The sequence below is a fragment of the Dasypus novemcinctus genome, chromosome 16 (genome assembly GCF_030445035.2).
Source record: "Dasypus novemcinctus isolate mDasNov1 chromosome 16, mDasNov1.1.hap2, whole genome shotgun sequence".
Lineage (NCBI taxonomy): Eukaryota > Metazoa > Chordata > Mammalia > Cingulata > Dasypodidae > Dasypus > Dasypus novemcinctus.
The window spans coordinates 91548442-91574535 of NC_080688.1; the positions used below are offsets into that span (position 1 = coordinate 91548442).

General features: G+C 36.1%; 1 protein-coding gene across 2 annotated transcripts in view; it reads left to right on the forward strand.

Moving 5' to 3' along the window:
* ZNF407 (zinc finger protein 407) overlaps nt 1-26094 on the forward strand; it is a 516959-nt gene that overhangs the window by 41884 nt on the left and 448981 nt on the right. Inside the window, exons 2-4 of one of the 2 annotated variants that reach the window (XM_071208590.1) lie at nt 8065-8146; nt 8752-13536; nt 18903-19017. In XM_071208590.1, coding sequence (XP_071064691.1) covers nt 8802-13536; nt 18903-19017 — 4850 coding nt within the window. In that variant the 5' untranslated portion in view covers nt 8065-8146; nt 8752-8801. The remainder of the gene's footprint in view (nt 1-8064; nt 8147-8751; nt 13537-18902; nt 19018-26094) is intronic. The other variant, XM_058277896.2, reaches the window with a different exon arrangement.

Genomic DNA, 26094 nt, shown 5'->3' on the forward strand with positions numbered 1-26094 from the left:
TAGGATTTCTTTAATTATTCTAACTGTTAAATCCTTACTGGATTTGTGGCTTCCAAATATTTTTTTCTATTCTCTACGTTGTCTTTCAGCTTTCATGGTGAAGTCCTTTGATGCACAAGTTTTTCGTTTAGATGAAGTCCCATTTATTTTTTTCTTTGGTTGTTTGTGATTATGGTACAAAGTCTAAGACACCATTGCCTAACATAAGGTCTGAAGATGCCTCCCTATGTTTTCTTCATGGAGTTTTTAGGTCTTTGATCCCTTTTGGTTTAATTTTTGTATATGTTGTAAAGAAGGGGATCCCACTTCATTCTTTTGCATATGCATATGCAGTTTTCCCAGCACCATTTGTTGAAGAGAATATTCTTTCCCTATTGAGTGGACTTGGCACCTTTGTCAAAAATCAGTTGGCTTAGGTTTATGGTTGACTGAGATGGTAACTCAGGCATTCGATGGTGCTGTTCCTTTAACAAAATCTTTGAGCAACTGGCAAAAACTGGCAGAACCATCTTCTCAAAACTTAGGAAAATAATTAAAAGGGTTGCAGCAACTGGGTGAATGTCAAATAAAGAAAACAGTTTTTAAAATGGTATAAGCAGCTTGTGGCACTTGTATTTCTTCTTGAGTCAGTGCAGGTAGTTGGTGTGTTTCTAGGAATTTGTCCATTTCCTGTAGATTATCTAAGTTGTTGGTGTACAGGTATTCATCTTATTTGTTTATAATCTTTGTTAATTTTATGGGGTCAGTAATAAAGGCACCCCCTTTTATTCCTGATTTAAGTTATTTGTGTCCTCTCTAATTTTTCCCTGTCAGTTTAGCTAAAGGTCTGTCAATTCATTGACCTTTTTTTTATCCCCTCCCCCTGCCTTGTGGCTTTTTGCTTGCTGTCTGCTCTCTTTGTCCATTCGCTGTGTGTTCTCTGTGTCTGTATTTATTTTATTTCCCCTCCCCCCTTGCGGTTTGCTTGCTGTCTACTCTGTGTCCATTCACTGCGTGCTTTTCTGTGTTTTTTTTTGGCTTGTCTCCCTTTTTTTGTGTGTGTGTGTCACCTTGCTGAGTCAGCTCTCCGTGGCGCTTGCGGGCTGGACGGCACTCCATGGCATCTGCAGGCGAGCCTGCCTTCACAAGGAGGCCCCGGGACGCAAACCCAGGGCCTCCCATATGGTAGACGGGAGCCCAACTGGTTGAGCCACAGCCGCTTGCCTCATTGACCTTTTAAAAGAACCAACTTTTTCTTTCATTAATTCTGTTGTTCTTTAAATTTTCTTAATGAATCTATTATTGTTATTATTATTTCTTTGAGGTACTGGAGGTCAGGGATTGAACTGGGCCTCTCTCCCCCCATATGTGGGAATCCAGTGCTCAGCTACTGAGTCACATTGGCTCCCCTGAGTTTTTTTTTTTTTAAATACTTAAATAAAACAAAACAAAACCTTTATATTACATAAATGTTACATAAAAAATATAAGGGATTCCCATATGCTCCTCTCCTCCCCTCCCACACTTTGCCACATTAATAGCATCCTTCATTAGTGTGGTACATTTGTTACAATTGATGAACACATATTGGAGCATTGCCACTAAGTGTGGATTATAGTTTACTTTATAGTTTACACTCTGTCCTACACAATTTTGTAAGTTATGACAAAATATTTAATGGCCTGTATCCATCATTGCATCGTCATTCAGGGCAATTCCAATGTCCAGAAACTGCTCCCAGATTATACCTGTTTTTCCCTCTTCCTCACCTCAGAATCTCTGGTGGCCACTGCCTCCACATCAATGATAAAAGTTCTTTCATTGCTAGAATAACAGTAAGTCTATAGTAGAATATCAGTAAGTCTGCTCTAGTGCATCATTCATTCCCTAATCCTGAGGATTCTGGGAAGATGATGCCTGCTCTGCCTCTAATTTAGAAGGAGCTTAGATCCCATGGGGCAGATGGATGGGACTATCTTGCTTGCAGTTGTAGACTCTCTCTGTCCCTTGGGATGGGTGTTGTCCACCATCACCTTCTTGTTAGTTGTCCTGGGTGAGTCCAATGAACTGGTCTCTCTTGCAACTCTGTTGAGATTCAGGGCCCACCTGGCACATGGAAAGCCCAAAGATTTAAGTCTCTTGGACATACACCTATTAAGTCTAGTACTAACTATTGGTTCATATGGAAGGGGCAGAAAAACCATGTGTAGGGAAACCACAACTGAGAACAACTCTCTCACACTGGGGAGCATAAGTTCAAAAGTAGGGCCCACTGGCAGGGTGCCAAACTCCTGAGCTGTCATCCCTGCCTGTAGTGTCTGGATTTCTCTAGAGCCCTTGGGAGCCCCCTGCTATTTGAAGCAGTATTTACTCTGGCAGTCAATATGATCGTGCTGAGTCTGGCATAAGTGTAACCACTGGAATGACTTCCTGACTCACTTTGAAATCTCTTAGCCATAAAAACTCTCTCCCAGTTTTGGTTATGGTCTTTTTCCAGGTGCATTGCTATTTGGTGCTTGGCAATAATCCATTGGTGCTAGGGAGGGCTCATCCCTGGGAGGCATGTCCCACGCCAGGTGGGGGGAAGATAATGCATTTATTTGTTGAGTTTTGCTTAGAGAGAGGCCACATTTGAGCAACAGGAAAGCTCCCCTGAGTTGGTTTTTTTGTTTGCTTGCTTGTTGTTTTTTTCTTTTTTTAAACTGAATGTGGGACCTCTCATGTAGGAAGCAGGCGCTTAACCACTTGAGTGACATCTGCCCCCCTCAAATTTTTTTTTCTCCATTTCATTCATCCCTACTCTAATCTTTAATTCATTCCTCATGTTTACTTTGAGTTTAGTTTGTGCTTCCTTTGCTAGATCCTCCAATTGTGAGGTTACCTCTCTGATTTGAGATCCTTTTTTTAAAAAAAAATCAATTTTATTGATACATATTATTAATGCAAACAGTTTATCCAAAGTGTATAATCAGTGACATTTGGTGTAATCACATAGTTGTGCATTTATTACTTCCTTCTTTTTTTACTCGAAGCATTTAGATATATAAATTTTTCTGTCAGGACTGTCTTCTACAGCCTATAAGTTTTGCTATGTTATGTTTTATTTTCATTTGCCTCAATGTAGTACCTAATTTTCCTTGTGATTTCTTCTTTTATCCATTGGTTATTTGAGAGTGTGTTGTTTAATTTCCACATATTAGTGAATTTTCTAGTTCTTCCTCTTTCATTGATTTATAACTTTATTCCATTGTGGTTGGGTAGATTTGTTGTATGACTCCAGTATTTTTTAATTGAAACTTCTTTTGTGACCAGACATATGGTCTATCCTGTAGAATGATGCATGTGCACTAGAGAATGTATATTCTGCTGCTTTTGGGTGAAGTGTTCAATATATGTCTGTTAGGTCTAGTTGGTTTATAGTATTGTTCAAGCCTCCTATTTCTTTATTGTTATTTGCTGAAGTTTGATATGGTTATGAATTCCAAAAATAGATATTGAATTATTTTTGTAATCTGATCTGTACATGGGCATGATCAAGTTATGATTGAGGCATGGCAAAGAACAGAGTTGAGGGTTTCTGATGTTGGAGTTTGATGTTCAAGTCTTAAGCTGGAATGTGGGGGGAAAGAGACAGAGCCGTTTGTCTGATAGTCTACAGCTGACCTTGTGGAGAGAGGCAAAGCCTAGAGAGCCTCATAATCTACAACTGACTTTGTGGAGGAAACAGAGGAGCTGAGCCCAGAGGAACCTAGAAAGCCTGAACCCTCAGACGTCAGTAGCCATCTTGCTCCAACATGCAGAAATAGACTTTGGTGAGGGGAATTAACATATATATGCTTTATGGCTTGGTAACTCTAAGCTCCTACCCCAAATAAATACCCTTTATAACGCCCAGCACATTTCTGGTATTTTGCATCAGCACCCCTTTGGCTGACTAATACAGTATTCTATCTCAGTGTTCTATCCATTAATGAAAGTTGTATATTAAAATCTACTATTAATGCAGAACTTTCTATTTCTCCTTTCACATTTGACAGTTTTTACCTCAGATATTTTGGGGCTCTGCCATTAAATGCATATATATTTATAACTGTTAGGTTTTAACAGTATATAGTGACCTTCTTTGTCTCTCATAGTACTTTTTAATTGTGAGACTGTTTTATTTGATATTATTATAGTTACCCCAGGTCTCTTTTGATTTCTGTTTGCTTGATATATTTTTTCCATCCTTTCAACCTATTTATGTGTTTGAATTTGTGGTAAGTCTCTTATTAATAGCATATAGTTGTGTCCTACTTTTAAAAAATCCGTTCTGCCAATCTCTGCCTTTTGATTGGAGAGTTTAATCCACTTACATATAAAGTAACTACTCATAACATAGGGCTTTCTTCTGTTATTTTGCTCTTTGGTCTCTTTAAGTCTTATGCGCCCCCCCCCCCCCTTTTGTTGTGGCAGCTTTTAGAACACTCTCTTTCTCCTTGGCATTCTGTGGTTTGACTGGTTGTATCTGGGTGTGGTGCTCTACTGTGTGACTTATAGCAGGTAATTCTCTGTCCCAGGCCACATCACCTTAATTGTTTTTTACAGTGTTTTAGCTGTCTGTAAGCTTCTTCTGCCTGCAGGGCAAGCTCCTCAGAGAGGGAGACAGAACAGTTTTCAGGCTGCCACCTGATAGGTTGACAGTGATGTACAGGCACTGTAATATGCACATATGGGTTACTCTGCTCCCTCTGGAATAAGAGCTGGGACCCACAATGGGAGCACAGGCTGACTCCACATTGGGATTGGGGTGGTGGAGGGTACAGCCCCCCCCACTCCCTTGGTGGACGGTGCCAAGAGCTTTTACTGCGTTTATTTATTTATTTTTAAGGATTTATTTATTTATTTATTTCTCTCCCATCCCCCACCCCCACCCCGGTTGTCTGTTCTCTTTGTCTATTTGCTGCGTCTTCTTTGTCCGCTTCTGTTGTTGTCAGCAGCATGGGAATCTGTGTTTCTTTTTTTGCTGCATCATCTTGTTGTGTCATTTCTCCATGTGGGCGGCGCCGTTCCTGGGCAGGCTGCACTTTCTTTTGCGCTGGGCGGCTCTCCTTACAGGGCACACTCCTTGCATGTGGGGCTCCCCTACGCGGGGACACCCCTGCGTGACATGGCACTCCTTGCGCGCATCAGCACTGCGCATGGGCCAGCTCACCACGGGGCAAGGAGGTCAGGAGTTTGAACCGCGGACCTCCCATGTGGTAGACAGATGCCCTAACCACTGGGCCAAGTCTGCCGCCTTTACTGCCTTTAAAGCTGTGTTTTCTTTATTCAGCCCTTACTCAGTTAGTGTAACCCTTTAACTATTTCCTAGAACAGGAAGACAGTCCTGTTAATTTTTTTGCTAGTTGTTAAAACATTTTGTTGGGGAATGGTACCCTGGAGTGACTTATTCCACTATCTTGATCACCAATTGTTGGATTTTTGAGCAGGGAGTATATGTTCTAGCTTAGGGTTTAAGAGGGTAACAGTGTTGAAAGTAAACTGCTGAAGGGAAAAGGTAAAACCAGGGGTTCCAATTGGGAGTCTCATTTTGGGTATATTGTTGAGGCATGGCAAGCCCACAGAACTTAGTGGTGAGAGAAAGCAACCATTTTATTAATTCTCTTGGATTTTGTGGATCAGCAATTTGGACAGGGCACATTGGGAATATCTTGTCTCTGGGGCTTCCTCTGGAAAGACTCGAATGACTGGAGTAACTTAAAAGACGGGAACTCATTGAGCTCTCCTCATCCCTTCCACACACACGTGTGTTCTATAGTCCCTCTTCACATGTGCTTTTTATGTGGCCTCATCTTTACTGTGGCCTCTAGGGTGTAGTACTTCTTACTTCTAGTCTCAGAGCTCCAAGGACAAGTCTCTGTGGCAAAAGCTGTATGGCCTTTCATGATATAACCTCGGAAGTCACATAACTTACCTTCATGGTAGTCTGGTGATCAAAGCAGTCAAAAGCCATTAGACAATAGAGGAAAGGTGACCTAGACCTCACCTTCAGATTGGAATAATTTTAGAAAATTTGTTGCTGTACTTTAAAATTGTTCCAGTCCTCTCTGAGCAATCCAGGCAGGAGACTGATGGTGGCTTGGACTGGTGGTGGTGAGGAATGGTTTTATTCCATACGTTTTGAAAGTAGAACCATTAGGACTTGCTGATGGGTATGGATTCTGAGAAAGAAAAACTAAGGTTGATTCCAAGATTTGTTGCCAGAGCATATAGCAAAATTGTGAATAAGAAATTTTCTGATCTTCCTTTGAAATGTGGAATACTAAAGAACTTCCATAAAATCTCAGATGTTACTAACTTAGAGTTTCCAAGAAGAAAGTCAGGAAAATTAAAGAATCCAGTAATTTACCAAAATCTTGCTAGTCTAAATTGCTGATATGATCTTGGCAAACTTCATCCTACAATGGCATTCACATACTAGAGTCATCATAATTCAGCAACTTGGTGGGTAGTCTGCTCTTTTAACTAACAGTAGTTGTGGGTGAGGGAGGTACTATGGGGAAGGGTAGGTATATTCATTGGACATAGGCTTTCCTTTCTCCATTGAATTATTTTGATGAGTCTCAGTTGAAAATGAGTTGAATATATTAAGTATGGTTCTATTTCTGGGCTCTTATTCTGTCCCTTTGATCAGTTTTTCTTTCTTTATATCAATACTATCTTCATTTCTCTAGCTTTTTAGTGAGTCTTGAAGTCAGGTAGCCTAAGTCTTCTACTTTGATATTCTTTTTCAGGATTATTTTGGATTCTAGGTTCTTTACATTTCCATTTGAATCTTTAAATTAGCTTATCAGTTTCTACAAAAATGTCTCCGAAGATTTTTGTTGCAACCACAGCAAATCTGTTGATCAATTTGGGGAGAATGGATATCTTGTAACACTGAGTCTTTCAATCTGTGAACATAGCTTAATCTAGAAACATTTTTGAGCTTTAATTTGGGACAAATTTCTTGGAAACTCTTTGGTTCTTTTGCGTCTTGTTTTGAAACTTTATAAGATGGGATCAGAGATGCTTTTCATCTAGTGTTAACTTTTCCCCAGTACCAGGTTCTCTAAGTGCTTCCTGAATTACTAGATTTTTCACTCTGGTTGTTGGTAACAAGTACTGTTCCCAACCCTGTGTGAGCTTTAGGCATTGTCTCCTTTGTCCTGATCAGTAGTTCTTTCCAGGTCTCTGGTAGTTTTCTCACAAGCCTGTGCTGATCGGTATTCCTTAAATACCTGTGAGGAACCGTCTGGAGATCCTCCGGGGTTCTCCCTCAGTGCATCTCTCACTCTTCTTTACTGCTTGTTGTGTTTCTTGTTGTGTCTCCTCATTGTGTCTCCTTGTTGCATCATCTCGTTGCATCATTCCTTTGCATCAGCTCACCACTCCAGTATATCACGTCAGCGTACTGTCTTGCTTGTCTTCTTTAGGAGGCACTGACAACTGAACCCGGGACCTCCCATTGTGGTAGTCAGACACCCGACAGCTTAAGCCATGCCTGCTACCATTGATGGCTTCTTGTTTTTAAATTTTTTTAAAGTTTATTTCCTCCTCCCCCTTGCAGCTTGCTTGTTGTTTTTGCTCTCTGTGTCCATTCACTGCATGCTCTTCTGTGTTTTACTTGTCTCGCTTTTTTGTTGTGTCACCTTGCTGAGTTGGCTCTCTGCAGCACTTGTGGGCTAGGCGGCACTCCGTGGTGGTATCGGGCTGGGTGGCACTCCTCAACACTTGCGGGCGAGCCTGCCTTCACCAGGAGGCTGTAGGACACGAACCCAGGGCCTCCCATATGGTAGACAGGAGCCCAACTGATTGAGCCACAGCCGCTTCCCCCTTGATGGCTTTTTATTAATATCAAATCAAATGGCATTTGGCTGAATGTTCCAATAAAATAAATAGAAAATGATATGTTTTAATTGAACTAAATAAGTAGCGCAATGAAAAATGAATCAATATTATTGATTTTAAAGCATTTTATGCAGTAACATTCTTTTTTTCCCCAAATTTCACTCCATTAATTCTGCTCTACCACTGACATTTCTCTTTTCCATTAACCCCCAGAAAACACAAAATGACTGTTAGTTGAGGAAACTGGTGATTGACAACTGGAAAATGGATGGCTTTTCATTACAAAGGCGCTCAGGCAAGACTGGTGATAGGTGATGAGACTATAAATGTTAATTGGGATATGTTTAGAAAAATAGTTGTTAGACTCCTTGCTTCAGGTGAAAGGACAAAGCATTTGTTTTAAAATTATGTTTCTTTTATACTAGAAATTGGTCCTTTGTGCAGGTTGGCTAAAGAGGGGAAGGTCTAACTTCTTGAGTTGCTTCATAACAGTTCTGTTATCTTTTTGACATAGAGTTCACCAAAATGTAGTTTGAAAAGAGCTCTTCTCTGTTTAATAAAAAATAGTTAAGTGGAAATACTGCTATAGAGCATGGAAACATGAACTTTTTTTGACAGCTATTTGAGAGAATCACTTTTTTACTAAAGATAACATGTTGCTTCCTGAATCAGAAATGTGTTTATGGGGCTTTTTCAAAATCTGATGTCATACTTTTCATCAAGAACTTTATACATGTGATCAAGGTCATCTGAAAATAAACAAAAAGAAAATTTCATCGAGGCTAATTTTATGAAAAATTTTTCATCCAGTATGCCCCTTTATCTTGGTTTTATGTTTGATGGGGTTTTTGGATTTTTTTTATGTTCAAGGGTTTAATATTATGTTTGTTTACTTCACAGTTGCCAAGTGAGCCTCACTTGACCCAAGAATCATCATCAGCACTTTAGTAATGATGGATACTGATAAGAAACCTGAGAATGATGAAGATGAAGATATCAACAAAGAACCAGAAGTCTTAAGAAATATTTCATCCTGTAATGTAGGATGTGAACCCTTATCTGATGTGATAGCAAATTCCTCTTTACAGGAAGCATACAAAAATCTTGAGAGGAAAGAAGCAAATTCCACAAGCAAACGAGGTTTTTCAGAATCATTAAACTTTAACAGTGTTGTTATGGTGGAAGACAGAAAGATACATGCTTCCAAACGAATGAAATTAGATGGGGCAGAGCACCTTAAATCTGACGGTCAGGGTGTTCATGGATTTGAAACCTCTGATGGTTTAGTCGTAGAAGCAGGTATGCCATTAAAGGAAACCATGAAGGAGGCCTTACTGAACGACTGCACGGATGGAGGCAGCTGTCTTCCCAGTTCCTTCTCTACTTGTGCTTTTAGCACTATTGATGATGTTTCTCTGAAAACAGATACTGAAAAAAAGACTGCTCAGGAAATAGGTTCACTTGATTTGGAAAGAGACTCTTCTTTCCACCTGAAAGAAATTAGTGTTAGTTGTACACTTGGAAATGTAGATACAGTTCTCAAATGCAGTGTATGTGGTCATTTGTTCTCTTCTTGCGCTGATTTGGAAAAGGATGCTGAATGTCATATGCAACAGTCTAAAGAACATACCTGCTGCCACTGTAGCCACAAAGCAGAGGGCACTTCAGCTGTGCATATACATATCAGACAAACACAGGGGCCACAGCCAGTCTTTTCTTGTGATCTTTGTGGTTTTCAGTGTGTTGAAGAAAGCCTGTTGAACGCACATTATCTTGGCAAAACACATCTCCGGCGTCAGAATCTTGCTGCCCGTGGAGGTTTTGTACAGATGTTAACAAAACAGTCTTTTCCTAAAAAACCATGTACCATGGGAACAAAAAATGTTCGGGCAAAACCAAGGGCTTCTAAATCAATAGCCAAGAATACTGATTCAAAAGGATTATGCAATGTGGGAAGCAAATATAAAGATTTCAGGGGAAACATTTCTAAACAAAGTGGAAACAGCTTTGAATTTCTTGCTGAAATGATGCCATCCAGAAATACTTCTTCAGAAAAAGTAGAGGTTGTTGAAGAAAATGCTGTTTCCCTTGGTATAGCTCGAAATTCTGAAAACCAGAGTAAAATGCTGGGAGCATTAGTAACCTCAGAGAGTCTGTTAGATAAATTGGAGTCTACCAAAAATATCCTACAGACGGTGCACAGTGTCAGTTCAGGCATGAGACCAAGACCTGAGCGAAACATTCTGATGTTGGGTAATAGTTTTCGACGACGGAGCAGCACTTTCACCTTGAAAAGCCAGACAAAGAAAAGGTTTACTCTTTTAGGAATTAATAAAAGAGGCACAAATGAAACTCAGAGGATGTATATGAAACGCTTTCGAACACAGATGAAAACAAGTGATGCAGAGCCATCAGTGAAACAAGTGGAAATGAGTAACAGTATCCAGAGTCTGTGTGTGACTACCTCAGAAACCCAGGAACTTCAGCAGGACAAGAGAAACTCCCATTTTCCATGCTCCATGCAGCTTGACTCTCAGACTGTGAAACCATCTTCTGACCATCAGATGTTGTGTAATTGTACAGAATGTGGTCAGATAGCTACAAATAGGACAGCTTTGGAAATCCATGTGAAAAGGTGCCATGCACAAGAGAAATTTTCTTGCCAGACATGTGATTTTTCAACTCTGTCAAGGAGGGACTTAGATGACCATTTGCACAAAAACCAGCATCAGCAAACTGCTTCTGTCTTTAGCTGTCAATGTTGTCCATTTATTTCCTTGAGTGAAATAAATCTTAGAGACCACATGAAGGACAAGCACAGTATGGGTTTTCTTTGTTCTTCTTGTAATCTATTCTTTTTTTCTGAGAAGGACATGGAAGAACACAAAGCATCTGAGAAGCATATTACCTTATTGGTTCAGCAGAAGACTTCTCAATCATTTAACAGTGATTCAGTTTTACAGACTTTACCTTTAAGTCCTTTAGAACCAGAAAACACAGACTATTCTATGAATGAGTCAGGGAAAGCAACTCAGGAAGAACCAGTTAAATCCAGGGTAAGCCATGGAAATGAAGTACGGCATTCATCTTTAAGTAAGCCTCAGTTTCAATGTAAGAAGTGTTTTTATAAAACAAGATCTTCTACTGTTCTTACAAGACATATAAAGCTTCGACATGGTCAGGACTATCACTTTCTTTGTAAGGCATGCAATCTTTATTCATTGAGCAAAGAAGGAATGGAGAAACACATTAAAAGAAGCAAGCATCTTGAGAATGCTAAGAAAAATAATATTGGCTTAAGCTTTGAAGAATGTATTGAAAGGGTATATATAGGTGCAAATGATAAAAAGGACGAGTTTAACATTCCTGGAAATGGAAGAATTGAAAGCCATTCAGAAGGTATGCAATTGCAGGAGCATTCCTATCGTGAGAAGAACATACTAACTGCTAAGGAACTGTCGCAGTGTGGTACAGTCACCAAAGATAATGAATTAGCTTTGTCCAATACTCCAAAGAGAGGGAGACCTAAAGGTAACATCTCAAGGACATGTTCACATTGTGGTCTTTTGGCCTCTAGTATTACGAATTTGACGGTTCACATTAGGCGAAAACACAGTCATCAGTACAGTTACTTGTGCAAAGTGTGTAAGTATTACACTGTAACGAAGGGAGATATGGAGCGGCATTGTGCCACCAAGAAGCATAAAGGACGTGTAGAAATAGAAGCAAATGGAAAAAAAAATTCAGATATCATTGTTGGTCCAGAAGGAGGTAATCTTGAAGTCTGCAGAAAGAATACCAATTCAGCAGTGACCATTTCAGATGAACATGCAAACAGGTCAGTTGAATCAGATACTTCCATTTCTGAAAAGCCCATGATAGATCATGGAAATCCAATTGAAGTTGAAGTTGAAAATGTACTTCATTCTTTAGATGGAGAAGTTAACAGTCATCTTATTAATAAAAAGGAACAATTATCTCTAGAAGCAGAGGACTTTCTCCAAGAGGTGGATGTGTGTTCCCAGAGAGATGATACAGAAGCAAGTGATAATAAATGCACACACTGTGCGTTTAATGCCCACTCTTCTACTTCTCTAGAACTACACATAAAAAGGAAACATACAAAAGAGTTTGAATTTTATTGCATGGCATGTGATTACTATGCAGTCACTCGTCGAGAGATGACTAGGCATGCAGCAACAGAGAAGCACAAGATGAAAAGGCAGTGCTACCTGAACTCTTCCACTAATGCAGAAGCAAGTTCTGCAGACATGCCCAAAAGCATTGTTATGTCTGAAGAGGCGCATCAACCACATTCTGAAGAGTTTCACATAATTTCTGACCAACCATCAGATACTCTTAAAATTAGAAGTGCTACTGATTGCTCTATTTTAGATGCTAGTACTAACATAGATATGTCTAAAGTACTCTGTGCTCCTGATACTGTAGAAATTGAGACTGAAGAAGATTCTAATTTCAGTGAAGATCATTCCTTTTGTGAGACTTTCCCACAGCCTCTTGTCAAGGATAACATTATGAAGCCTGAGGCGATGGTGTCCCTTGGTATTTCCTCCAATTATGGCTCCCCAAGTAAGCTTCAGACTGAAAATTCAGGAAGCGCGTCTTTGAATTGTGAGGCAGCAAGGAAAAAACAGAGTGTATGTAATGACATTAGTGATCCGAGTAGGCATGGTGAGAACAGTGGGGGAGATAGAGGAGATAATGGTGATAAAGTCATTAGTAAACACATGTGCCCTGATGTAGGTGGAGAGCATTCAGCTGAAAACACTGTCCCTATTGTGATGAGAATAACAAGGAGACAGCTAAGCCTGGATAGTAATAACCAAAACAAAGTTGGAAGTGCGCATAGGTCAGAGGTTTTGGGAGGTCTGCAAGAAGACCCTGCTCTGGAGAACAAGGAAATTCTGTTGAATTCACATGAAACTAAAATTATTTTGGAAGAGGATGGTCCAGCTTCTCATAGCACGATTGAAAGTAATGATGTTTATGAAACCGTCATCAGTATTGATGACAAAGGACAGGCCATGTACAGTTTTGGCCGGTTTGATTCTTCCATAATAAGAATAAGGAACCCTGAAGATGGTGAATTGGTAGACCAGTCAGAAGAAAATCTTGTAGCAACTGGAGTAAGAATTAGTGAGTTGCCCTTAAAAGACTCTGCCCAAATTGTGAAAAAGAAGAAATCTGAAGGCAATTCCTTTGGTGAATCAACACGAATTCGATGTGATGATTGTGGCTTTTTAGCAGATGGTTTGAGTGGACTAAATGTTCACATAGCCATGAAGCATCCTACAAAAGAGAAGCATTTTCATTGTTTACTGTGTGGAAAATCATTTTATACAGAAAGCAACCTTCATCAGCATTTGGCTAGTGCTGGTCATATGAGAAATGAACAGGCCAGTGTAGAAGAGCTTCCAGAGGGAGGGGCCACCTTTAAATGTGTCAAGTGCACAGAGCCCTTTGATTCTGAACAGAATTTATTTCTGCATATTAAAGGACAACATGAGGAATTGCTACGGGAGGTGAATAAGTACATAGTGGAAGACACTGAGCAAATCAACCGTGAGAGAGAGGAAAATCAAGGAAATGTTTGCAAGTATTGTGGGAAGATGTGTCGGAGTAGCAATTCAATGGCGTTCCTAGCACACATTCGCACTCATACAGGTATGTACAATCTGCAGCAAACCCGTATTTACCTCTTAGCACAAATAAACGAGGAAGTCCAAGCGTTTGTTCCCATCCAATTACGTTGTCCATCCCTGCACCTGCTGTTGGCCTGTCATATAATTCACAGTTCACTGCTGTGTGGTCCTGTGGTCGTCTGCTGTCAGTCACTGATGACATACCACACTTTTAAAGGTAATTAAGATCCCAAAGGCAGGTAATTTGAGAAATTTCTTTTATTTTGTTAAAAATTAAATTCCTTTGTTGGATTTTTAAATTTTTTTATTTTTAGGAGGTGCTGTGGATTGAACCTGGGACCTCATACATGAGGAGCAGATGCTCAACCACTGAGCTTCATCTGCTCCCCTTCATTGGATTCTGATGCCTTTGTTTCTTACATCTTCTCAGTCATTTCTAAGTTCTAATTATTTGGTTTTCCAAAATGTATATGAAGTGATACTTTGTGTTTACAGAGTATATATTAAATGTGTTTTGAGAAATGTAATAGTAAAAATTTTCTTACAATTTTAGGAATTTAAAAATATTCATTGCTACATATTTTGATATGTAAAAGTTTAAATCCTAGGCAACATGATTCTACCTTCAAGGATCAAAATCCATCATCACTTTTCAAAGATAGTAAGTACCAGGGACCTGGTGTTTGTGACTTTAGTACCTGATTTAGTTGTTGTGCTCTGTCAAACTTGGTGTCCCATTTTAATGTTTAATTTTAGATAGAAATTTTAAAAAACTTTTTTTTTTGTGGAAAATGCATAAGCTACTGCTCTAAATTTATGTAAAAATTCACTGCACTGTTTCTATAAACCTGCCATACATTCTTTATTTTAAATAGACAGCTTTTCTAAATCATTGTGCTTTGCTTAGACAAGTTCTGTCTCTATGGTTGAATTTATGAGTGGATTTGAATAATAAATTCACATTTCAATGAACATATTTTCATTAAAACTGTAAGGTTTATTTTACTGTACTTTTAAATAATGGCTTATTATTGGAGCTATACTTTAAATTCATGCAGTTTTTGAAACTTAGTGCATGGTTACAAGGAGGAAGACAAAAGAGTATGAGACATTATTAATAGTACAGCATGATTAAAGATAAAAGTTTTTCACTGAAGGAAGTAACAGGGCAACCTGCATAAGACTAACCTAGGTAAATCTAAACATCGTGTTCTTGGCCCCAACTGTTCTTACACATTAGGTACATGGTTAGATGTACATCCAAATACTTACTTATTGGCATTATTGATGCCTCTATCAGTACTATGTTGCAGCTCACTTTCAGAAATTTCATGATGTTAGAAATCAGGATTATTCACACACACAGAAAATATGTACTTCCTTAATATGCCCTCTTAAGGCAGATAAAACTGAATAAAACTAAGAGGAAGATGCTAATGGACCTCTTTTTAGAATTCTTTATGCAACTGTCTGGTCAAGACATGTTGCTTATAATTGATGTGTCCATTACTTGAATTCTCTTGTAATTATAGTCAATAAGTCTTGTAAATGTGTTAAAGCTCACTAAAAGCATACAAATTCAAGAAGAGAGTAAGGCTAATAATTTAAAATAATCAATGTAGGCATTTCAGCACTTAATTTCCCTTGTGTGTTGATAGCTGATCATTCTTAATCCATTAAGATTTATTTAGTCGTTTACAATGCAAAATAGGTTTGCACTGGTCACTTGTGCCATTTGAAAATGTCCACCAGGTTAAGTGCAGAATGTAGCCCATTAGTCTTCCTTGACTATATGTATTAATTGCATTTAAAATCAAGTTAATGTGGATGTGAAAGTGAGGTAACTATCAATATGTGACAAAGTAACCCTACTTATATACGTTACATCATTGATTGTAACATTTAGTAAAAGTTAGCGGACTTTTAAACATCTTTTGTTGGTCTTATCAGTGAGTGCGTTTTAATTGTGCTCTGAAATGGCTTTTGAAAGAGGAGTTTTCCTGAGAACCTAATACCAGTCTACCATTTCAATTTTGCAAGTCATTTCTTTGGGGGAGTTGCTTTCTAGGTTTCAATCCAAGGTTTCTTTTTAGAGCATCTGAAAATGAATTGCTTTTCTGCTACTTTGCTTATGTCCATGAAATAGTAATGCAGGGATGGTTATTAATGGTTAACTGGAAAAGGGCTTACTCTTCCAATCCCTGTTTTTATATTTTGTGATTTACTATATGTTTTATATAACCTTTTCTTCCCATCCTTAGCATAATAAAAGCAGCACTGTAAGCAATAAATGAGTTTTGGTTATCAAGAATTGTGAGTAAAGTGCATCCTAAGAGTTTTCTAGTGCCTTTGCTAGTAGGAAGCAGTGAGTGTGACCAGAAAGGGCAGTTGTTCCTTTTACATTACATTACTAGTACAGAAATCACTATTCGTTTTCTCTTTTTCATTGTTTGGTATTTTAAAGATTTTATTTCATATATTGTGGAAGATCTCATGAAGCTAGAAGATTATCTGAAGCCACTTCATTTGATGGTCAGAGTGCCCTGGTCAACTTGTGCTATTGTAAATGTTCACATGTGGGAAAATAAGAAGTTGTGAGACTTCACTGAAAAATTCTAACTTTAATATGTGGTAATTCAGAAAACAAATCAGATTGAGAACAGATTATTAGGAAAATTAATCTATATACTGTTTGCATAGTGAGAACAGGATCTCTGTTCACTTCTTCATTTCCATTCCCCACACATAGGTGGCTCTTAATATTATTTATTGAATTAATAAGTAAATTAATGAGATGACAAATGAATGAATGAAGCTTTTAAATGTTTAGAGGGGTTGCAGAATTTAAGGCTATAGTTAAGAGACAGATAACATATATCTTGCATGATTTAAGAGCAAATTTTTTTGTTTTTGTTCTTTTTAGTGTTAATGGTACATCCATATGTGCATAGCAATTAGTATTGACATAGCAGTTGAGAAGAGCCTGTATAGGCTGAGTGAAATCTTAGTTTTGAAAGACTTTGGAATTTTTTTTGATAAAATAATATACCAGAAGGTTAGAGAGCCTCTTTAGTTTTTCCGTAATAATCTCACTGGCCAAATTAATTCAGACTAAAAAACCTGAGGACAATGCTAGTCCAAGAAATAGAACTAATTAAAATACTACTGAAAGTTTATAATAATCAAAATACTATTAAGAGAAAGACAGTTTTAAAAATATGTAGTTTTATAAATTTTGTCTTATAAATGCTATGCCTGGATTTATTTTGGAATGTGTATAGCAAGCTTAAACACTACAGTATTATAAGTTGAAAAAAGTAAAGGAAGACTGGCATTTTTTCTCTTACACATTAAGCATTGGCTCCAGTCTGATAGTATTTGAATCTTTATGGCACAGAAAGGAGATGTTAACACAGTCTGCTCTAAATAAAATATATGAAAAATAGTCAAGGCCTCAGTGAGTACTGGATGAAAGCAATCAACAAAATAACTCATTTTTGTATTGTCAACACACTATAGCAATGATCATGAAAGTCTGAAATAACTAGACTTTTTCCCAAAGGATCATGTACACTAAGTTGAAAACACCAAAGGTCTTGAATCCAGCCCTTTGTGACACCTGTGATTACAGAAAGAAGAAGTAATTTACAGTTTACTTACTGTGTCAACAAAGCTAAAACTTACATCTTTGAGATATTTTAAATCTTCCAACCAAGGCTGTGATACAAATATTAGGAGAGCTTTATCTTCTTTTTTTTGTCGTCTTGGTATTACTGTTAATGAATAATTTCCTTATGTATTAAATTTCTTGAATGTTAATGTTCAGATAAATTGATTTTTCTCATTTTTTCTTTTCAAAAATTTCTTTATAGATTCTGAGTTGACAGGAAATGTTTTAAAGTAGTGATAGGCTTAGTTTTATCAGAATAATTTAAATAAATTGTAGTTTCTAATGTGATTGATAGAATGTGATTGCTGTAAGTTGTAGTCTCAACCTGCTTTTGACATTTAAACTTATAAAGCTGACTCAATATAACCATTCAGGTGCTAAGTATATTTTACATCTAGTTCTAACAGTAGCAATGGAAGTATTAAGAGCTCTGGCTTCATTGTCATTGAACTGTGAAATATTCAACCTTGTCTGCCAGTGCTTAGTACTGTGGACTTTATTTCTGCTAGGAGATTAAAATTAAATGCTTCAGTTTTTTTGTCAGCTTTTTGGGAATTAAATTGAAATTTAAGACTCTAAAAGTTTTTACTGAGTGCTTCAATTTCAACAAAATATTCTTGGAGGGTTTTTTTTTCCAAGGGCACTGCACAAAGGTTCATTGATCAAATATGATTTATTATAATTTTAAAATTTGAGCTCTTTTTATGTATTTGTTAAAGTACACATTTTATAGTATGTCTAACTGTTTTGAAAGAGGTACTTCACCAATTATGTACTAAACATGATATGAAAAATCTGGAAACTTATTGTACTGATTTTAAATTGGTTATTATGATTTTGATTTATTAACTTAAAAAGATTTAGTGGTTAGAAAACAGGAAAATGGATATATACATGCTGTATGTTAAAAGAATTGCTTCTCAGTAATGTAAAGATAGTCTATTACTATGTTTAAGTTATAATCTATTGCTGCCAGTATGTTTTTTGTTTTGAAATAACTATTTTCCCATTATTATCTAATGAAATGATTTTAAAAAATTTGTTGGTACCTTTTATTTCTTTTATTTTAAGTATTCGTTCTTGAAATAAATAATAAAATGTTCAAAATACTTCTGGTTTGCAGAATCATCACGTTTTTGACTATAAAAACATTGTTCATTGGCTGTATATGCATGCATTGTATGTTATTAAAATAGTAACATAGTGAATCATTTGGTATAAATAGAAAAAACCTGAAATACTGTTGTTAATATGAATAAACTCAAAGCTGGAGAAATATGAGAAAACTAGGAGACAACCACTGAGAAATTCAGTTGATTTATAAATAAATATTTAAAAACATTACATACCCTGTATGCATTTGTGTTCTTAAAATGTCCCTTTTTAAATTGCTTGACTTTAAAAGGTATTTTTGTGAATTATAAATATTTAAAATTAGCTGCTTATCTACGTAATACTGCTCAAGTGTATCACTTTTGACTTTAAATCTTAGAAATATTGTTGGAAGTTAGGAACACGCACCGAAACATTAAAGTCTTTTAGGTGGAATAATTATGGAATGCTGGTTTATTGAAGTTATAAATGAATTCAAGTCTTTCATTCTGGGGACAGAAATTCTTAATTAGATTAAAGGTATGATTTAACAGTTAGCCCTTTTTTCAAACTATATGTAATATGTTATTTAAATTCAAATCATATTTTATGTTAAATTTACTTAGGATCAAAACCATTCAAGTGCAAGATATGCCATTTTGCAACAGCTCAGCTTGGAGATGCCAGAAACCATGTCAAAAGGCACCTTGGGATGAGGGAATACAAGTGTCATGTCTGTGGGTGAGTAAATCCAAACCACCTCTATGTAGTTAAGTGGGAAGCATGTGCAGGGTATGCATTGTTTCAGAATTCAAAACTGATATGAGTAAGAGTGGCTAAAATTATGCATGCGTATCCTCCTTTCCATTGTTATGGTAAATTCTTTAAATACAGTTATGACATTCTTCTTTCACTTCCAATCCTATACTGAAGATGAACAATTTTATGGGCTACAGGGTCAATTTGAACCTGTAATCTGTAAATTGACTAAATTATAGGATGTTCATTCACATTGCCAGAGAGTACTGTAAATTCCATTTACAAAGATAAAAAATATATATATAGCTATAGGAGTGTATATGTGTGTGTTTTTCTTTTGCTATACTGCTTTAATTTTAATCACATTAATGGCTCTTTGGAATCATTGAGCATTTCCTATAAGAAATAAAACATTTAATTTTAGACAGTTGGTTTACTGTTTATCACAGAAATGAAGCTTAGAAAGCAGTGTGTAGTATATGATTTTGTGTCACTTTGTTTCAAAACTTGCTGTTTTCCTTTTTAGTTAATGATTTTTCCTCTAAAGATTAATTTATAATCTTTAATTGTCACTCAAATGTGTCCCACTTAATAGAAAGTACTGAGATGCTTTAAATGCAAGACTAATTAATTTAGCAGAAATGTTTAAAGGGTTTTAAAATGCTATGACATATATGGTATATTAAAGGACATTCAGAGTTGGATTTTAGTATACTACTTTTGATTAAAAATATATTTTAATGTTATTATTATGCTAGAGAAATTAGTAAGTGCACAACATAAAAACACTTTATGTGAAACCTGAGAAACCTACAATTCTTATATCTAATTCACAAAATGGTATACAGATTCCATTAAATAATGCAATGCACACGTTAGATTTGTTTTTTAGGATAAGATTCATCTGGTTGGCCCTGCATGTAAATATCTTGTAAGTCAAAAACAGTTTCTGCTTTTTGTTGGACAATACATTTCATCCCAGGGTGCAGGTGCATTTTAGACCCTTAAGAGAGTTTTACGGATAACTTTGCAAGCAGTTTTACTAACCATGGTCTGTGATTTATTCGTTGGCAGAATTGATGGTTCAGTGACTTGCAGCTAAAGTAAATGAAGATGAACCTTTGCCCTAAAGCCCCTGAAGATCAGTGGGGGAATGAGTTTTGTTACTACTGATTTTAGCTGCAAGGGTCAAGTGCCAAATGGCTCATTTTAATTGCTCTAGGTCTTGGAATTTTAAAAGGGACCTCATTTATTGTTTTTACCTTATGAGTTAAAGGAAAGAGGATGGCCCAGACGCCATTAAAATTTTGCTATTAGATGGCAGTAGCAGCTTTTCCCTCATTGTTGTGAAATAAGTAAACAATTTTTACATACTCTATTATTAGAATTCTAATTCCATTCATTCTTATTAGGGTTCCCGAAACCCTGGGAAGAGAAGAAACCTTTTCAGAGGACAGTTTCTGACATATATAGCATAAAAAAGCAATACGTAATTGACTGGTTTGATTATATAATTTGAACAGTACACACTTGACTTTGCTAATTGCTTACCATGCAAGAGTGAAATGCTGTGCTAGCAGTGCAGATATTTGATTCTCAAGGTACAGATTATAAATAAGTGTACATATATGGAGTTCTGTGTGTTATATGTGCCTGTGTGCAGGTGATATGTAGAAAAAGCATTCAATGGTACCAAAATTGTATCTCTTAGAATTATGGTAGTCATTGAATTTTATTTGGCTACAAATAATAGTTTCCTTTATTTTTAAAATTTGATTTAAAAGTTATGTAATGAAAATTTTAACAAGATAGCTATTTTCACAGTGAAGCTAAAAATTCTGAAGAATTACAGTAAACTGAAGAATACCTATTGATCTTTGCAGTTGAAACAGAACTAACAATGAATTAGGTACCCTTTAATGTGAAAGAAAAAGCATCATGGATTGTTCTGTGTTTCATGTGTTTCAGGGGAATAGGACAGTGTATAGGTTAAAAATTAAAGTGGAAAACATAAAACAAAAGTGCAAGGATTGGCTATCAGACCAGTGCACTAGAAAGCATGGGTACGTTAACATCCCTGACGGTGTCAATTCGTCATCATTGACGGCTAGATAATCTTAGGAATGCTCAGTGGGCCTATTAGTTCCTGAATAGAAGCAGCTCATGCTGCATTTCTTCATTAGCTTTAATTGCTATAAATTTTACCTTTTAAAAAATCATGTTTTAAAAAGTGATCTTTCAGGAACATTAACTCTGTAATTTTGTCACAAAAAGAAGGTTCTACATTGTGTTTTCTTTTCTTCAGTAGTTATTATCTTAGTTCTATTAGAATTTTATTTATAACCTTTATTTAAAAGGGAAATAAGTTATTTATAAGAAATAAGTTATATAAGAAATATGTTATTTTCCAAATTGTCTTGAGTAAATAATATATTAAAATAGTGGAGGTACATTTTTAAAGTAAAATTATTACTCATATATTGTACTCTTTTTTTTTTCTTCATAACCATTCCTTTTCTTGAAAAAAATCTAATATTTTATAGTGATATTGGTGGAAACAAGAAACTTGAAGAAATTATCAAAATGCATTTTATTGAATTGGTATAATATTAATATTTTAGCTTATTTGAAATTGAGTTTTTCATATATTTAAATGTTCTCATGTATGATGTGCATAAACTATATATCTTATACTTTAATCTAAGGCTTAGTTTTAGGGTTGTGCATTAACAACTTCCTTAACAAAAGCTGCCATTTTAAGCTTTTTAGTAAGTTATCTGGATCTAGGCTAATATTCATTGAATCTTGAAGATCAGTTTTAAGAAGATATCTTTCTTTCTTAGCAGATTTTGGCTCTGTAGGTCATGGATTTAAATTTGTGTAACAAGAAGCTGAAGGTATTAGATGTCTAATTGCTATTAGATAGCTAAGATTCAGAGTTTAGGATTTCAGTTTTGTTTAGTCATGGTTTATGTGCTTATGATACAGGGCAAGTTTAAAGCATGTATTACTTTGTATTTCATGTTTGAGGACATGTTATAGGTAACTTAAAATTAGAAGCTGTCTGTTTAGTTTACTTTTACTCTCAGAAGGAGCAGTTTTTGAATAGCCCAATATCTTAATGTTTTTGTTTACATCTGAGTGTGATCTTGAGAGGATTTCTATTTGATCTTGAGGTGCATTTATATTTAGACTCTTGATAGTTAATACGAAAATCTTTAAAATGTATTTTAAAGCTGTCAGCATATATAATGGTATATAAATAATATGCTCAATAGTATTTTGTATTTTTGCAGTGCGTTGTGGTTTAGTAAATGCTTTAATGAACATGTTTCTCATTTGTTGCTTTTTATAGTTTTATGAGACTGTTTAATGTCTGCTTATTATCCCCATTTTACAGATGGGAACTTGAGGCTCAAAGTGTTTTTACCTCTGTACTTAAATTATATAACTAGTAATGGCAGACCTCTGGTTTTCTTCCTTTTATCTATCCCTTTTCTTTATTTCTTCTTTGCCTTTTTTTCCCCCCTTATATTTTGATTACTGACTTTCATTCCTTGGGGTTTTTTTTTTTTCCCCCTCTTCAGGTTGTTTCCACTAACATGTATTAACTGTAACATATCCTCCCTACCACCCAGGCTCTGTTATTTTTGACTTTTGATCAGATTGATTTTATTTTCATATTTTGCTTGCTCAGTGTTTTACTTTAATATTCTGGTATCCAGTCTATTTTTTTTTTTCCTGCATCTCTTTCTGTTTCATTTTTCCCACTTACAGATGTTGTTTTAAATAATTTAAAAAGTTTCCCCATTCTTCTTCATATGTTGATAATTCATTTTACTTGAATGACTATAAATTGAACATGTTGCTATAATAGAAATTGGTGCCTTAAGAAGTGATTATATCATCTTTTCATTGGATAAGAGGGTTAAAATTGGTCAACTTTGCTTATTGTTTTTGTTTTTCATTACTAGTTATTTTAAAAATGTTAATAGAAATAAGTAATTGGTCTGTGATTTTAATAAACCTAGGGGATGATATATAACTTCAGTGTGCTGTTATCTAGAAGTACAGACCACAGTATGTAGTGCTTTTGGGATTACATTATTTACTGATTGATTTTCCCGTGTGTAGCCTTGATTCTTGCGTGTGGAGTTAAATACCTGAATAGAATATATCTAATCATGAGAGAATCAGGGTATTTTCCAAATTTGCCACCTCTGGTCTCATGAAAAGATTCCAACATTTTCTAATAGTGTATTAATATACTTATGAACTGTTTATTCTTAAAGAAATCTTAAATAGAAAGTTACTAATGCAGTAAAACTCTGTGTGTGTGTGTGTGGCATTACCTAGTTTTTGTGCATTAGAAGGGATCTCTATGTAGATGATTATAATGTCACTTTCTGACCTTTGCAGCTTGAATAATTGTAAATCATTGCTTCATAACGTGTCAGAGTATGTCTGTACTAGGCAATTAAATGGCAGAATATAATAGACCAAATTATTGCCTGTCATGTTTTCAACAACACAGTTAGTATTTGAGTTACACTTAATCATTACGTGCATTAGCGACTTCATTGGCATCCAGCTTCAGGCTGAGCATGAAATACATTACATTATTTAAACCTCTAATGGTACAAGTCATTTATTTGTGTTGAAGTGTACAACATGCAGAGTTTCATAAAGCAAGGAACACTTGAGAGCTTAATTTATCCAAATCAAAGTCTAAATGCAGATAAACACAAGTGGCAAAAATTAGTAATTTTTATAGGCTGGAAATATTTAAAAATACATGGTTGTGGGTAATTGTAGGCAGCAGGAATAAATTAAAATCACTATTTTTAGTCTGCTCTGTGAACTAAAGCTGTGTATACCTAAATCATTAAAAGCACCATGGAATTGCATTTTTAGCTGAACAATTAATTACACCCATCATATCTGCAAATGTATCCAAATAAAACAAGTATTTGGTTCAGCTGTATTTTGGTATTTTCGTTAGAGATGTAGATAGAAAAAGTTTGTTTTATATTGTGGCATGAATTATGCTTGTAATGCCACAAAGTGCACCATCTTTCACTTTTGAAAAAAATATTTAAACTGACATTAAAATACTGTCATATTATAAAGGGTTCATTACACATTTTATGTACATATTTTTAATTTAATGATATATTTGCCTTTATTTTGAAAAATTTAAAATTCTATGTAATGATTACTATCTTTCTTAGTGTCAGTGAAAAGTATAAAATTAAAGTAAGTTTAATCTGTCTGATACTAAAATTCTTGAAATACTTTTTAACTAGTGAATAGATATTGCTTTATTATTATTTTTTAAAATCTAAAAATGATTTTGAAATTTGAAAAATCTAGGGGATATCTTAGTTACAGTATTCAAATGAAAAACTATTTCTTTCTCGGATGTAATTCTGGGCTCTTTTCCAACGAACTATTTTGTAAATTACTGGGAGATTTGGGAGTAAGTTTAGCATAATGGAGCAGAAACAGGGGAAAGTCATTCCCAGTCTCTTAGGTGTGAAAGGAATGATCTTTTGTTGCTCCCCATGTCCGGTTTTCCTTTTGGTGGTAGTAGTTTCTTAGATTTTTGCCACGGAACCATGGGTTCATACATGTGTTCTCAGGCCAGTAAGTATGATCAACAATGACAAAATAGAAATAAAAGAAACTATTATTTCTTGGTGTAAGAGTTGAAAACATTGGCCTTAGTGTCTGAGGTGTTTTCATCTTGTGACTTAGTGACTCGTCATTTTTTATTTTAAAATGGCTCAGTGGTGATTTTAAAATCCTGTTGTCGAATCTTAGAATTTTTATGTCCTCCTGATCTGTTGTGGTTTCCTTTGCCTACTTTGTGCTTTTCCCCTGGTAAACCTGTTTTTTAGGTTGTTCCACCTCACTTTCCTGTTCTTCTGGTTCTTTAAGGCCATTAATTTGTGGAGTCTTTTGCTCTTTGCTTTGTCCAAGAACTGAGTAAGAGTAGGTGTAAGAAATGTAGATCGGAGGGAAGCATTTGTTGTTCATTCATTTATTCATTCGTTTTTTCTTTGGCTAATACGTACAAGTTTCTTCTTTGTTTCAGACATGGTGGCAAGGTAGTATTTGGGCCCTGCTGTCAGAGTGGTGCAAGAAGGAGAGAAAGACCTGAAAAGAAATAATGCAATAAGCTATATCGTAGGAGGAAGAGCAAGAGACAGTCAGAGCACAGAGCTAGGCTCTGCTTAGGAGCAGCAGGAGAGACTTCCTGGAGGGGTTGTGTTGGAGTTGGGACTCAAAGGATGAGGAGGTATTCACAGGGCAAATTTGGGCATTTTAAGTAGAGGGAACAAAAGAGCAAAAGAGTGAAATCTAGAGGTATAGAATTCGTATTAAGAGAACTAAAAGAAATTCCTGCCGTTTAAGTGACTAGATGGGGTGGAAGGGGCATTTATTTAATATTCAGTAAAAATGTATTGAACACTAGTATGAGCTAGGTTCTGTGTTAGTCTTTAGGGTTAAAAAGATCAAAATAATATTTGCCTCAAATGGGTAGAGAAAGCTTTAAGTAAAGAAATGCCCACATCTTCCTGGCTGGGTCAGAAAATATTTCATATTTCTTTTGACAGGAAGGCGAGTGGTAGTTTGGCAGATGAACAGGGGCAGCATATTCCAAGCAGGGCTCTGGTATGTTCCACCATGAAGTATGGTCTGTTCAGCCTAACAAATAGGTTTGTTAAGGAATTACAAGCAATTCAGCATTGCTAGAGGCTAGATTATGTGTAAAGTGGTCTGATTCAGGGGCTGACCTTGGGCAAAGCAGGCAGGGGCCAGACCTCAAACTTGTGCCAGGCTAAAGAGGGCAATATGGCCTTTTCTCTGTTTTTTGTCTTCTACTTTTTTACTTGTTTGACTTTCTTCCCAGTTTCCTGGTCTGTGAATGGGCAATGAACGGGGAGAAATGTAAAGCCTGGTGATAAGTGAATTAATGGCCCCTACCGGATCAAGGGCAGTGAGAATTGGTCATGGGGAAGTATTTTAAGAGAATTTCACTATTTCTACTTTTAA